Consider the following 15,275-nt stretch of genomic DNA (forward strand, 5'->3'; position numbering starts at 1 on the left):
CTGAAAGCGCGCGAGGCGAGGTGACCACAGAGGGCGGGGCCTGAGCCGCGCTGGGTGCGGGTGGCGGCTCGAGGCGGCAGAGCGGCTGGAGGGGTGTGCGCGGCCCTGGGGGCCCGGGGGAGCGGGGAGACCTGCGCTGAGCGGGCCGTGGTGAGGAGGCCCGAGGGGAGCGGGGAGACCTGCGCTGAGCGGGCCGTGGTGAGGGGTCCGAGGGGAGCGGGGAGACCGCTGTGGTGAGGGGGCCCGAGAGGAGCGGGGAGCCCCGCGCTGAGCGGGCCGTGGGGAGGGGGCCAGGAAAAGGCCAGTAGTTGGGCAGGTGAAGCTGGGTGTCGAGGTGAGCACACAGTTGTTTTCTGGAGTAGCACCCATGACGCAGGTGGGATTTTTTCCTCTTTCTCCCTTTTCTTTCTGTCAAAACTTATTTTCCAGCAGTCAGCGTATCTCCTGTAATGCTCCCCGTGTACCGTTCCTACGGGGAGGTTTTTCCTGGCAAGTGTTCTTGTAAGTGTCAACATATTCACATTCTTTTCCTGTGAATTCTATCCTTGCTCTGTAATAAAGAAAATGCTGTGCGGAGCAAAATAAACTCTTTGTTTCATGGGTCTGCCCACAAGGCTCGATTTCAGGTTATTGGGGTAATTTTCTGTTTCTGTGCAATATACAAAGTATGTATCTCTGGTTGTAGGAGAAAATACAGCCTTACAAAAGGAACTACACCAGTAGTGTTTTGGTGATGTAGTTTGGGGTTTTCTTGTTCGTTTTTAAGATTGCAGCTAGAGGAATTTTCTGTGAGATGTCAGTTGTTTCAATGCAAGTGTTGTGCAATTTTGTATGAGGTTTTCTGTAATTCACAGCCACTTGCATTTAAAGCTACATCTGAGGGAGCAATTTAAAACAAATTAATGCCCAGTTCCTGCTTTTTTTTTTTTCAAACCTCCAGACAAACAAAAAAGCCCGCCCTGTAATGATTTTAGGATATTTATTAAGATGATAATCAACTACTTTCTCCATATACATGTATGTATTTTACTGCTAAGCAAGGAGAACAATGTGATAACCTCTCTCTCATTTTTACCAGAAATAGTAGCTAAAACAGAAGTGAAATTAGACTAAACCCGATGCTTTTTGTATATTGCTCTTTTTAAGCTGTATAAAAGTGTAGCGAGATTTAGAATAAAACAGGCTTTGTAGAGACTACTTCAAATGGGGTTCCACCTAGAATAAACCTAACACATTTGTGAAGCAAAGTATCCAACATCAATCTGTTCTTTTCACCAAAAGTGATATAGCAGTTTACCTTTTATTTTTCTCTCTCTCAAAGAAAAAGGCAAACAAAAAACCCTAACCAACCAACTAACAGCAAAAAGCCCTGAAGAAAAGAAAATGACAGAACAGGTGAAAAGGAAGATGAAGTTGCTATTAATTTATTGAAGCCACTGGGATCATGCTTAGTTCATGTTAAGCATGAGCCTAACCTAAGCTGGTGTGTTTCTAATTGCAGTGCTTTGGGTTTTTCTAAGCAAAGTGGAAGGCACGTGAAGTTGAACGCCTCCACCTTTGTAATATCGTAAAGGGAGATTAGCTTGTTAACTAAGTCCCTTAAAATAATTTGATTTCTGTTTTCTTTCCTTAGGGCTGCATGAATATGTTAGTGTCAAATTATTGCCAGGTGAATCTGCTGTGTGCTTCTCAAATTCCTGCCCAACATGACAACAGTTGGAGCCGGTCTGAACTGTGGCAGGACAGGGACCGTGTCCATTCCACGCGCCTTACACAGGTCCCTGGAGCACCTCGTGTGAGCCCATTGCTCTGGACTCGTCCTGCAGCAGCGCAGAGCAAAGCTTGTCCGCAGGATGAGCTGGGCTCCTTGAGCTCCACTGTTCTCCCGGAATCGCTGCTGTTTTCTCTCATAGTGTGATGTAGATCGAAGTCTCTCTGTATCTCAAGGCTCCAGGTATGTTCCTTCCCACATCTTCAGGTCACTGGCTTGCTGAGAGTACCAAATTATGGGGATTTACTAATTTTCTTACTTTCACTGGTATGTCACTGATGGTGACCTACTGAGCACAACTCCCTCCTGACAGAGGCAGCTGTGTCACTGAATTCCTGTTACAAATGGATCTCAAAGATAACTCTTCAATTTGGTCTCATTCCTTCTGGAACGGTTATCTACAACCCAACTATTCATGTTAGTGTCTTGTCCATTTATTTCTGATCTAAATGTATGTATGAGTAGCTGCAACCGTTTGTGCTTGTCTGAAGGATTTTGGGTAGGTTACATAATCCTTCTCTCAGTAGTTTGCTTTGTTGATATGTGCATAAAAATGAGTCATATCCTCTTTCTCAGTCATTGTCTTAGTACACTAGTAAGCCAAGCTCTTTTAGGCCTCCCAATGCACAGTTTTAATTCCTTATTGCTGCCTAACTAAAGGTGATCAAATTTAGTTCTCGTTAATTTTAATGTTCAGAATTCTGCACAAAGCTATATTCCATGTTTTACTGGCAAAATTTTTGTGAGGACTTTAATTCTACTATCTGCTGGAAGAGTTTTGCAGATACATGCCAAGATAGCATTTGAATTTAAACTATTAAATTATCAATTTACCACTGACTGACTTGACTGCGTTCAACTCTTCCTGCTATCCTTTTACACATGTAAAACTCCTTTCTATACTTTTAGGCACACAGTTTTCCTGTACATCTTAACCAGTGTAGCCTCACAGGTCATGTGAGCTCAAGAAGTCTTTTCGCCTTGACTCTTCATGGACATAAATCTTTTAATAAAGGGCTGTTACTCTACACAGATAGCAATGACTGGGATGCAGAAAAACCAGGCCTGTGCAGCATTGCCACCTTCTGGTAATGACGGCAAAAACATTTAGCGTCAACTAAGGGAAGATTGAGGGGAGGCGTCATTGCAGACTATCCCTTTCAGTTTAGGAAATGAGTCCGAGAAAGTCACTTCTCAAAAAGATCAGCTGTAGTATAGAGCCTCTAAGAGGAACTGTGTATTCAGCCTTTTTCGTGTATTCTTCAAGAGAAATGATGATTTAAAAAAATCTGAAAGGGCTTGCTGTTCCATCACCACTGGATATTTTGTCTGTAGATACCGAAGTCCTGATGAAGAAAATGCAGCCCTTCTGAAAGCGCAGGCAGGACACGAGCTGCTGTGCTTCACCTGCTGTGGGACATGGTGTGTGCTGATGGGTGTGGTGTCAGCCCCGGTGGTCATACCGGACTGGAGAACAACCGGACTGAGCAGGCCTTGATCTTCTAGATTACTAAGGCTGCACTTCTGGTATATTAAAGAGAAGATAACAAAAATCTTGCAAGCTTTGTGTGAAAGAAGAAAAATTACGGGGAGGGGGGAGCATAAGGAAAAAGTAGAGAGGTAACAGAATAAATGAATGAAGAAAAGTATTTGTTTCTGAAGGACTTTTGATATTCAAAGTTGTTCGTGTTCACCTGCGTTGTGGGAGGTTGGGAAGCCCGTGGGAACCGGTGCAGTTTGCCAAAGAGCTTCTGGTGGAAAATTACTGTAAATCAAATCTTCGTCACTTTTGGTTTTGATGAATGTACAAGTCCCTATGGGAGGTTGTTTATCTTTTTTTTTTCTCCCCAAAAAAGTCTGATAGTTTCCTAGCATCCTATCTTACTGTAGTTTTCCTTGTAAGTATATAGCTTGAACTGTAAAAACTCGTAGAAGTTTTATTTTGGTATTTGTGACGTGCAAATTTGTGCTGACCAAAACAGGTACACAGCCAGATTTTTAAACTGCCTTGAGCCACCAAATCTGTAAGAATGTGTCAGTTTAATGAAAAAGAGGGTCTTGCCTAGGAAACTATGCTTTTGTTTGAAAGATGTCTGTAGACAGAAGTTAAAATTGCTTCTAAAAGATGAAATAAGTTGGTCTTGAAATTATCTAGGACCATGGCAATATCTACATCTAAAGAGGAGAAATTATATATTCACACTGAAGAAAATTCTGTCAAAAATCAATCTAACAGTGTGGGTTTTCTTTTACTGGCTTTGCCTCTGACAAAGTTAGTCTGGCAAATCTATTATAAGCCAACTAATGTATACATCAGATACATTGGATTTTAATTCTGGGACAGTTTGCCCTAACGATAGTGCTTGTACATAAATTGTTGGCACAGTTTTAAGGGTAAGTAACTGAAAAGCTGGAATTTGGTTTCTTTGTTGTTCATATTTGGGTTTTTTTGGTCTTTATATTAACCTGCATCTTTACATACATCTCTCATCTAGCATCCAGGTTTATCCAGGAAGACTGCTGCATAAATCCCTTCTTGACTAAGCGTTTATTTCAATGGACAGAAGTGGCTGTCTCGGCGACTTCATGAAAGTATTTCAGTTGTTTAATGAAATGCAACAGCACCCCAGGAACGTGAGTGAAAGTATTCAGGTTTTAGCAAAGGAAGCTTTTAAAATTCATCTTTTTTATTTATTTTTTTAACAGCCTGTCATTTGTTGCACAAATATCTATTTGACTTAGATTACAGCTCATTTGGTTAGAATTGTTGGGAGAGGCTGTAGGAAACTTCAGAGTGATTTGACTTAAGTGCCATGACAATATTTTTCAGAATCTATCCTGTAAGGATGTAAATGCTTTTAATTATCACTGACACTCAACACTTCTGACCAACGTTCACGTGAGATGTGCGCTCGTTCAATGCACTAGAGATGCCACTTTCTGAATCAGACCCTTGTTACAAGATAAGCGCTCAGAAAACCACGTTCTGAGAGCCTTAAGCTTTGCACTCTGCATCCTCTTTCATTTTCTTAGCGTCTTTGCAAACTCGGAAGCGTTTTCGTGCTGCAAGTTACGGTTCTGCTTGCGGTACCGCGCTGTGCTGCGCTGCCCGGGTGCGCCATGGCTGCCGCTCGCCCACGGACACCCGCGGGGCGCGGGGAGGCGTGCTCTTCCTGTCCGGGGCGTCTTCGTTGGCCAGCGCCTGTGACGTGTCTGGTGGGGATTGGTGGTTGCGGCTGTCGCGTGCGTGGCTCGGCGCGCTCTGTGGGCGCGGGGTCGCCATGCTGCTGGGGCCGCGCAAGTGAGCCGGGCCGGGGCGGGGGGACGTGGCGGGGCTGCGGGGGCGGTGCGGGCTGCGCTGCGGGGGGCGCCGGGGTCCCTGCGCCTGCCGCCGGGGTCCCTGCGCCTGCTGAACGCCCGGCCCTGCTGCGACCGGCTCGGGGCAGAGGCCCTCACCGTTTATTTTTTCTGTCAGACACCGCGATGCCGATTATGCAGTAACCTGGATACCATTTGCAAAAGAAACGGACGGTTACCGTGCCAAGCTCTCAATAATTAGTGTATGGAACTAATGATGTTAATCGGTAGTACTCTAAATTAGTACAGCACACAGCAGGGTAGTTTGGGATATACCGAAGGTGTAAGGTATTGGTTGAAACGTGTATTGAGATCTTAGTGCCACATCTGACTTGGTTTGGACAAGTGTTGGTGTGTCGATCGTCGCTCGGGCGGGCGGCGGGGCGGGGCGGGATGTGCCTGCCCCTGTGCTCTGAGTTCGTACTGGAGGTGCACAGTGATTACCTGGGCTAGGCCGGCTGGCGACTGCAATAAAGTGTTGATAATAGATGTCAGAGTGTGAAGGTAAGCTTAATAAACGTGTAGGAAACAGGTGGTTTAGCATTTCAGCTTCTGTGGATACAGGCATGAAGTTACACAGAGTTAATCAGTTACAAACAAGGTTTTTAAACGTTTTTGTTAGAGGAGAAAAAGTGGTGTTAGGAAAAGATGTGGAAGTTTTGCTGTGCCAGGTATAATTAGAGATGTTAATAGATATGGAGAATTCCTAATGCTGTTGGCACAGATAATCCTGTGCGGGAAGGTAGCAGGGAATGCACAAATTGAGTCAGTTAAGTTGTGAACTCCTTATTGTAAGTGGCTTTAGCTAATTTATTTGGGATTAAAAAATGCCAGTTTTCTCCTAATAAAAAACCTTTTTAATGTGTCCAGGTAAATAGCATCTGAATGAAGTTGTATAGCTGGGGTTTATAGGTAACCTTGTATAAAGGAGTAAATAGATTAAAATGAAATAATAATTCTGGGGGTTTATTGTTATTATTATAGTCATTGTCAAGTATTTCACACCTTGTCTTTCTGCAGAGATTCTACAAGGGGATTCTCTCAGTGTAACATCTGCAGAGGAGAGAGAAGCTACTCCCGTTTTCCTCATCTGATTTTACTCCGGTTTTGGGATGGAAGAGACCCCCTCTGTGGGCGACGCTCCTGGAGCAGAGGACGATACAGACCTGGGTATTTTGTATGGAACTTTGCGAGGAAGTGTTGTTGGATTACGATACTACACAGGGATTGTAAGTGCATGATAAATTGTAAGCCAGAAGGAAAAGTTATCAGCTTCATAAAAAAATACATTTACTTAAATTTCAAAAATTCCTGAAACTTTTGATCTAGTATAATTTTATTATATTTTTTCCCTAACTTGCTGTATTCAACATTTTTCATGGGAAGTATGTAATCTAAAACATTAATTTGAAATTTAATTAAGGTGGCAAGCTTTCAAATCTGGTTTAATTGGTAGTTCTGCTCACCCGCATAAGGCAAGTGAAAATGACTGAAAACAATAAATTACGTATGTCTTTGAATGGCTTACATGGACACAAAGGGCTGTTTATTCCATTACAAAGTATGTTGGCAGCTGAAGGGAGTTCTTGCTCAGGAATACTTTTGAAATTGCTGACATCTGTGAGGTGGCTCATCTGTAATGCTTTTGGTATTGAATAAGTAGTAGGTTATTAGGCTGAACAGAATGCTCTAGCAAATTAATCTTTTAAGCTTCACAATATTTGAGTAAACGTATATTAGCTATTCTTGCAAGTGACTTGCAACTAAATGTGTGTGTTCTGGTATTTGTTTTGCTTTGTTAGGTTAATAACAATGAAATGGTTGCACTTCAACGAGAACCCAACAATCCTTATGATAAAAATGCAGTGAAAGTAAATAACGTGAACGGAGACCAGGTGGGCCATATAAAGAAAGAACTGGCAGCAGCTTTGGCAGGCATTATGGACAACAAACTAGCGTTAGTTGAAGGGTGAGTGTGAAGATTGAGCTTTTGGTTTCAGGAATATAAATAATGGAAATGTTTTTGTTGCTACACTAGCAGAGTCTGAATACTATTTGTACGTGTTGTGTTTTGGTGGAAATGAGACAGCTTTTGGTAATATGATTAAAGCTTCATGTTTTCAGACATTGTTCATTTGTTGAACTACTTGCGTGCAGTTCATTCTTTCCTATATATGATAAAATGTATAGACACTAGTGAGAGCAAATCCTTAAATGTTGTTGTGGAACTCTTAAATTAACTGCATGTCGTGATTTGTATGAAAGGTTTATGCAGTGTGTGTGCTAACACCTATCTGGAACGTTCTGTGTATGGATGAAATGAGCACTCTGGAGTACTCTTTGAAGAAATAGCAAGGTTTATTTAAAAAAAAAACCTACTGCTCCAGGGTTTTTTTCCTGCTTGTTATCAGGGTTGTCCCTTATGGAGCAAAAAATGTGTTTACCATGCCTGTCCAAATGAGCTTTTGGGGAAAAGCAGCAAACAAGGAAGCAGTAGTGGATCAGCTGAAAAGGCACGGGTTTAAATTGGCTCCTCCTCTGAAAGGTAAGTCTTGAATATTTGAGGCTTTACCTTCTTAAATGTCCAGATTGAACTTGCCACTATTGGAAGGAATGTTTGAGGGCTTGGTCCTCGTCACAGTCTGGTCATTCACAGAATGAGTTTTTAACTTAGTTGGGAAATAATGCAGTGCCCACAGCTGTTAATTTTAAACTTCATAAGAAGTATGCTTCTGCGTTCTGTCTTTCGTTACCTGCCAGCAATTGGAGGGGCATTTGAGCAGTCTCAGGAATGTACTCTTTTCCATAAGTGCCTTAAAAATCCATGTTGGCTCTGCATTTCTCCAGTCTTTAGTTGTTTGTGGGGTTTTTGTGTGTTTTTTGTGTTTTTTTTTTTAAGAAACAGGTTAGGCCCTTTCATAGGGCGAGGGTTTCGGGCCGGTGCTGCTTCCCGAGTGCTAGGACGTGTATTCCGCTGGGGAGGTGCGAGCGGGGCCGTGTTGAGCAAACAGGCTCGGCAGACCTGGTTCTGCGGAGCCCGCCGTGCACGCGGGGCGCCCGGAACAGCAAGCGGTGCCCGTCAGGAGTGAGGGTGCGTGGGGAAACCACCACCTGGGGAGGGGTACATCTGGTTTACATAGAGCTAGATTTCAGTTCTTACAGGTTCTGTTGCACGTAATTCACAGAAAGAGTTTGGAGTGAGAAAGCGTTTTGCATTGTCAGTCGTCATACTGTTACCAAGTCAAATTTCATGTAATACAACAATTGTTAAGAAACATGGTTGACACGTCGAAGGATCCCAGCCCGTAGCTCGCTGCCTGTGAGTCTCATGGAGCTTTGTGGGAAGTCCTGGGGGCCCAGCGGAAGCGAAGGATGAGCAGGGCGGAGGACGCCGTGCAGCCCGCGGCCTGGCCCGCGCTGCTGCTCGCGAGCCAGAGGAGGGTGCGGCTGGGAAGTCGTCGCCCTGTTGCTTTTCAAAATGTTCTCTTTTTAATGGCAAGTAGGTTCAGAATGTGGGTTTGGATCAAAGTGGATTTCTGGGAAAGCTGGTCCAAGTTACAGAGCTCCGGTTCACGCTGCGGTGCAGTTGACACCTGAACAGGTTTGCATTTTGTACTTAAAACACCTGGAACTGGGAATTTTAACAGCGAGGGCCTTGAACTTTTTAATTAATAAAACAGTGCTTGTGAAATGGAAGTTTGTTAGTTTTTTGTTTTGTTTTTTTCTAAACCACAGATGTCCTTTGTGGTCATCTGGAACTTCTGAGCTTTTTGATTTTTATACTGTAAGCAGACAGTCCAGCTGCAACAGCCTCGAGTCCCCTGCAGTTTGGGGAGGTTTTGTTTGTTCAGTAATTTTTTTACATTGCTGCAATGTGTTTTCTCTGCCTTAATGCTTTACCAGATAACAAGTATGTTAAGTTCTCAAATGAAAAGAAAATCAAACTTCCAGACTTGGCCCAGGTTGATCCGTGAAGGGTTGGGTGGTGGTTTGCTTTTGCTTTTCGTTTGCTCTTTCAGGTTAGAGTGAAGTATTTACTTTAGAGAGCGTGGTATGAGGATGTGAATGTGTTCAGCCCTTCTCAGGCTCTTGCTCGTGTTGGCCTGCGTTTGTCCTGCTGGAAATAAACTGAACTTTTATATAGCAGTAGCTAGCTAACAGACATATTCCGGCAAATCACATCTCAAGTGCTAGACCTATCTATACTGATTATGACAGATAGTTGTAATTTAATAGAGTCATTGATTATTTAGCGAGGTTATTTTAATTGCAATAATTTTAATTGTGATTTTTGTGTTCATTTATGCAGCTTAAAAGTGAATTTGACAAATTGTTTGAGGATCTGAAGGAAGATGATAAAACTCGTGAGATGGAAGGAGCAGAGGTACTTCTTAAACTAGAAACTGTTTTCTTTAAAAATATACTTAAACATCTAGATGCGTATTTAGCTTGATTGGACACAGAATATGCTTGAATCAGGAAAAAATTTGGTAGTTACAAAAATGGAACGTTGTGTTTGGTACGCGAGTAGTGCATACCTGTGTCTGTTCGCAGGCCCTTGGCACACGCTTGCTGCCCCATCAGAAGCAGGCGTTAGCTTGGATGGTTTCACGTGAGAACAGGAATGATTTGCCACCATTTTGGGAAGAGAGAAGTGGCTTCTATTACAATACACTTACAAATTTTGCAGAGAAGATGCGACCTCAAGATGTTCTCGGAGGAATACTGGCTGATGATATGGGACTGGTAGGAATGTTTGCCAAGCTTGATTTTTTTATTTTTAAATACAGACTGTGTATGCGTGTTTCTTGATTGGTCATCTGGTTCACTTTAATCTGTGGAAAGCTGATGTTCTCTTCTGTTACGCAGGGTAAAACACTGACTACGATTGCACTGATTCTCACGAATTTCCAGGATGGCAAACCTCTTCCTGTTGGGAAGACCACAAGTGAGAGGTGTCGTCAGGTGAGGTGACGTTACTTCAGAGTGTGTAATGGAGCTGCAGGCTGTTACCTTAGGTGTGTGTGGTTAAGCATACTCCACGAAGGACCTTACACAGGCGTAAACCTTTTCAGCGTTTTACGAATTTTTAAGTTTCTTACCATTTGTCCTACAGGGAAGTTGTGACCACAGGAGTGGAAGTGGTTTTTATTTCTGGGATGTGTTCATAGCTCCTGTGTGGTTTGGAGGAAGTGCCTGAAACAAGCAGAGGGTCTTGGTACATTAATAAATAAATCTCTGTTTATATTTTTGCCAAATCCTTGAAGAGAGAGGAGGAAACAAGAGTGAGTGAACTAGCATCAGTGTGAGAGTTCTTCTTAGGCAGTGCAGTTCAAATGCTTTGTGCTTTCATTATGATAACATTTTTCAAGACTAGATAAGCTGAATGCTAGGATTAGGTGATTTATTATGCAGTGTTCCCTGACAGCGTTAAGGCTGGGGATTTTTTATCGTTTATCGTGCTTGTCTAGATGTAACAAAATAAGCGTTGTCTGTGACCTCGAATGTTAACTGGGAAGTGTTATCAGTGCCTTTTCTTTCTGGGTCAGCTGTGCAGACTGAATTTCTCTCCTCTGCCTCTCAGTGGTTTCATTTCAACTCTGCATGTGGCTACTTGAAAAAAAAATACCAAACTATAGGTTTTTCAGCCCCTTTAATTGACCGGCTTGCCGCTGAGCGCGTCTCGCATGTTTCAGAGCAGTAATTAACCGCTTGTCAGATTAGTGTAATAAAGTTATTGGCATTTTTTCCAGTTGCTGCATTAAACAATAAAAGTTTCTGTTCCTGAATAGGAATCTGGTACTAACAGCACGAGCAACGTTGGACGCGGACAGTGTGAAGGTGACAGCAAACTATGGAACGTCAGTAATGTCTGCGTGATTGTCAGTGTTGTTACCTGGAGCACTCAGTGCCAACTTCACAAACTCCCGATGAACCCAGGGCCTCAGAGAAGTATTAAAACACAGCCCTTAAAGGAGTCTCTGACATACAAGACAACTCGGTGCCCTGTCAGGAGGCTGCACCCTGCCAAGAAAGTTGACATCGAGGAAATGGCTCTGGGTTCCTTTTGCTTTCAGTTTTCCTTCCTTGTATATGAAAGAGAAGCACGCATGCATCCATTAGAATCTTGGTTCTATTAAGCCGTAAACTCGAATAGTTAAATTATAATTAGGCTATTGAGTATTAAGTAACTTAAGAAAAAGTAATGAGCAAATGACAAGTATTTAAAAGGATTTTATCGCACCTGTAGTTTTCAGGTTGTATTGGGATAATTTATGGATGGGTATAAAAATTATACTTGCTGGTATGGTGTGTAGCTCATCATGTCTCGAAATGAAAGGAATGTGTGGGCCCTGGGGGTTTCTTGCCGTGACTTGCAGGGAATTTCAGTGCGACTGGCCTAGCTGATAGCGCAGGAGAAACAGCAGCGACCCGCGGGGAGGGAGCAGGGTAGCGTGGGCTGCCTCGGGAGGCCGTTTCCGCCGGTGCTCTGGAGGGTAAAACGCGAGCTTTGGCGGGCTCAGTACGAGTGTCGCCAGACGCCCGCACCCTTGCCAAGCTGGAATGCCTGGCAGCACCCCAGATGTTGATGATTTTTCCCGAACATCCAGCGTTTTAATGAGATTTGTTTGCAGCAGTAAGGGATCTGTTTCTACTATTACTGAGTTGGAAAGCAGTAATAATGTCTATCAAAGACTTACACCTCCCTGCCCCCATTTCTCATTCTATCGTACATTAAATTGATACCTATATTGCTTGAGTATTTGCAAGTGTTGTCATCCTCAAGGTTGTATTAGTAATTTTTTTTAATATAAGAAAAGTTTGAATTTGGAATTCAGCATGAATTTACTTACCCGAGTTACAGCGGAACTTTCTGTGCAAGCACTGTTGCTTTCAGTTTGATATCAGCTTTGTGCTAACGCGTGTTCTCTTTTTGCATGTTTCTCATATGCTTTTATTGGCAGAACACAGGGCAGTGTTTGGTTCATTACTCAATAGAAGACCGTAAAACAACCACAAAACAAACCAGCCAAACCAAACCACTCCCCACGTGTAGCTGTGGTGTCACCACATTTTTTCTGTTCATGTTGCTATTACTAATTTAGTTTTACACAATGTAGAAATTACTAATTAGTAAGGTTTGACCCGTTAAAAAAACCCTGTAGCATTTAGCGCTTTTTATAGAACTTTGCCCTTAATGTTGATACACTACGCTTACATTTGGTTTTTCATCTGTTCTTGACAGTTTGGTTTTGACCACCCGCAATCTCAGTACACATTTTATGACTTTGTAAATATTTAAGATTGCTTTAAGAGTATTTTAAATTTGTTTATGATGCAGTATCAGTAGTACTTGTGCCATGGAGAACTAAGGGTGTTTTAAAGGAAGTTTGTAGTTGTTCTTTGTCAAGTTATGCAAGAGTTGGTTTGAAAAACAAGTGGAAGGCCACATGTATTCTTCATAAATGTCAGTTTCTTCTTTATGCAGACCCTGGCAAGGTGATGGGCCCTGGTGCTTCTGGCATACAGAGGTTCGATACTACTCCTTTGGAAACCTCGAGTTGTCTTCCAAAAAGGTAGATACCTGGAATAATCTTTTTGTTTGTTTGCTGCATAGATTTTGAGTAAAAATAAAGTGGTACTTGGTTGTGATTAACTTTAACCTAAATGTGTTCCTGCTCCCCCCTCACTTTGCAGCATGCAATGCTCTGCTATGTTTATGATGTGTTCTGCATCCGTGTTGCACTTTGCAAAGTGTTGAAAGAGCATTAGCTCATTTTATGTGGCTTGCATGACTGTGTGCTTGGACGTCCCCTTCAGTGTGAACGGTCTCGGGTGACGTCGGTGCGTGGCCTCTGAAAATCCAGCTGTGGAGTGATCTTTATCCAGGATCAGCTGGGTTTGCAGGCGCTTCGGACAGAGGTGGCGAATTTAAACCTTCCCACCACAGCAGCCGCCTCCTGTCATTGCTCTGAACTTCAGTAACAGCTGTACCGAGCTGTATGAGCATCGTTCACCCTGCAGCTCTGTGTTCTGTGCTTTCTCTTTTTCTGACCCTTCTAGAGAGGAAACGTTCAAACCACAGTGGTAACGTAATTTGCAATATCAAGTTCATTTGCTTTATGCTCTTGAGATTTAATATGTAAGTTCCAGAAGCAGCAGAGTTTGGGTTTGTTGGTGGGTTTGGGGTTTGGTGTGGTTTGTTGTCTGGTTTGGTTTTTTTCCCTTTCTTTCTCAATGACGATATTTTAGAGGTCAGGCCAAGAAGCGCAGATACTCGGGGCAGTCTGGGGAACGGCCACTGCGGCAAACTGGAGGTAAGTTGCAAGAAGTATTTGTTTAATCGGTTGCTGCGACACCCGGTGTCCTCCTTCCTAAAGCCAAACTGAGCAGGATTTCTATTTAACTGGAAAAAGAATTAAGTAAACCACTTCTTTGTTTTAATTCAACCAAACCTTTAAGCAGAAGGCTCTATAAATTGCTGCATGGGGAAGCAGCGTTAGTCCTAAGTGGGGTAGTTTGTTTTGTTAGCTGCACGAGTGGTGATGTAACGGGCCATGGGCAGGGTCAAACGGATGGTGGAAAATAGAACTGCTGAGATGTTTAGAATTTGACAGACTTGTTGTCAGGGCACTAGGGGTGGGAAAACAAGTGAGAAAAAAGTCAGCCTTTTGTAGTAAATACCTGAAATGCCATCACGAGGAGGCAAGAACACAGGACGTTTGTTGGACTAAGTGTCTTGCATGGAAGATAACGAAGGGCTGCAGGCGCTCTGGAGTAAACAGTTCGGTTCAAGGTTAAAGTACTTGGGGTGAAACGTGTGCTACAGTATTTTTAATGGCTGCTGAGCTGCATTCCTCTGAAGGTTCATCCCCTGAAGTGTAGGGTGCTGTAGGCTGCACACACCTGTCAGAGCTCAAGGAGCCTCTGGACGATGCTTTTAGCTGTGCGGTTTAGTTTCGGGTAATCCTCTGAGGAGCAGGGACTCGGAGTTGATGATCCTTATGGGCACCTTCCAGACCAAGATATTCTACATTATTGTATTGGAGAATTGGAGCAATTTGGTTAACAGGTTTGACTTTTATGAAATGCGTCATGAAAATAAATGCACACGGATGCTCCGCATGGTGTGAAAAGTCTATATCTGTCTGGCTTTTTACAGCGACTTCATGTGTGGAAGAAGATACAGGCTTTGCATCTGTCCTTTTCCCTTCATCTGCTTGTCTAAAACGACAAACAAAGAGAAAAGGTAATGAAGGGATAAACAGATATATTAATTTCTGAGTTTTTTGAAGCTGAAGTATTAAACGTATTTGACTTATGTCGTTGTAAATTGCTTTGCTCAGTTTAAGAAATGCAGAAGGCACTTCAGGGAACCATAAATTTATTGAACTTCTACTTTGCTTTGGAGTGAACTGTTATGCCACTAAGTGTGACTTGTATTTTCCCAGTTACTGCTACAGCTGAGAATAAACGTTCGGTGGATGTCCCCAGAGCAACACTGATTGTGTGTCCACTGTCCGTCCTGAGCAACTGGATTGTAAGTGTTCAGTGTTGTAATGTGTAAATGTGATGCACGCTGAGTGTGGTGCTGTAGGAATAGCCCTCCCTGTAGTCTCTCCTGCTAGTAAAAGGTTTTCTTTCTTTATGAAACGGAGCTGCTTTCACACGAGGTTTATCTGATAGAGATTCAAACCTGGAGCAGAACCGTAGTGAGACGCGGCTCCCGAGCAGCGAGCTCCCCGCTGGAAGGAGCAGGCGCAGGCGCAGGCTCCCTTCCCACGGCCACCCTGGAGCTCGGTCTCTGAACTCCTTGAGCCGGGCGAGGAGGGCGCAGGACACGGGTCCTTCTTGCACCTCACAGTAGAACGTTGCTGTGCCTCGTGGACTGGAGATGTTGGGACTCTAGGGTGCAGGTCTGCGGGGCGAGGGGCTGGTGGGCCCTTCTGGCTCAGTCTATGCATCAGTTACTATTTTTGTTTGTTTGCTTTCGTGACGTTTTGAATTAAATATTAAGGAAATATTTTTTGAGTTCTGGGGGTTTTTTAAGATTTTGCTGTTTGTCGTTAAAATTGCTTCCTTTTCTTATTAATGTTCTATCTTAGACTGTAGGTAAAACATTAAAATCACATGATCATTAAAATAA

The 15,275-nt window shown here is 43.1% G+C and overlaps 1 protein-coding gene and 1 long non-coding RNA gene across 5 annotated transcripts in view; both read left to right on the plus strand.

The window, feature by feature from the left end:
- The first annotated feature begins 233 nt into the window (after nucleotides 1-233).
- On the plus strand, nucleotides 234-3,948 carry LOC139828663 (uncharacterized). Its single transcript, XR_011740584.1, has 3 exons — nucleotides 234-501; nucleotides 1,634-1,954; nucleotides 3,107-3,948. It is a non-coding gene; the product is annotated as an uncharacterized lncRNA (long non-coding RNA).
- Nucleotides 3,949-5,130: 1,182 nt separating this feature from the next.
- HLTF (helicase like transcription factor) overlaps nucleotides 5,131-15,275 on the plus strand; it is a 36,877-nt gene continuing 26,732 nt past the window's right edge. For all 4 annotated transcript variants that reach the window (XR_011740581.1, XR_011740582.1, XM_065844135.2 and 1 more), the window contains exons 1-13: nucleotides 5,131-5,331; nucleotides 6,149-6,357; nucleotides 6,931-7,097; nucleotides 7,540-7,673; nucleotides 8,632-8,729; nucleotides 9,438-9,512; nucleotides 9,683-9,874; nucleotides 9,998-10,093; nucleotides 10,921-10,969; nucleotides 12,618-12,705; nucleotides 13,382-13,446; nucleotides 14,292-14,378; nucleotides 14,581-14,669. Coding sequence is in view for 2 of the 4 variants with exons in the window: in XM_065844135.2 (XP_065700207.1) it covers nucleotides 6,241-6,357; nucleotides 6,931-7,097; nucleotides 7,540-7,673; nucleotides 8,632-8,729; nucleotides 9,438-9,512; nucleotides 9,683-9,874; nucleotides 9,998-10,093; nucleotides 10,921-10,969; nucleotides 12,618-12,705; nucleotides 13,382-13,446; nucleotides 14,292-14,378; nucleotides 14,581-14,669 (1,257 nt within the window). In the remaining 2 variants the exon portion in view is untranslated. The remainder of the gene's footprint in view (nucleotides 5,332-6,148; nucleotides 6,358-6,930; nucleotides 7,098-7,539; nucleotides 7,674-8,631; nucleotides 8,730-9,437; nucleotides 9,513-9,682; nucleotides 9,875-9,997; nucleotides 10,094-10,920; nucleotides 10,970-12,617; nucleotides 12,706-13,381; nucleotides 13,447-14,291; nucleotides 14,379-14,580; nucleotides 14,670-15,275) is intronic.

This window comes from Patagioenas fasciata, chromosome 9 (genome assembly GCF_037038585.1).
Source record: "Patagioenas fasciata isolate bPatFas1 chromosome 9, bPatFas1.hap1, whole genome shotgun sequence".
NCBI lineage: Eukaryota > Metazoa > Chordata > Aves > Columbiformes > Columbidae > Patagioenas > Patagioenas fasciata.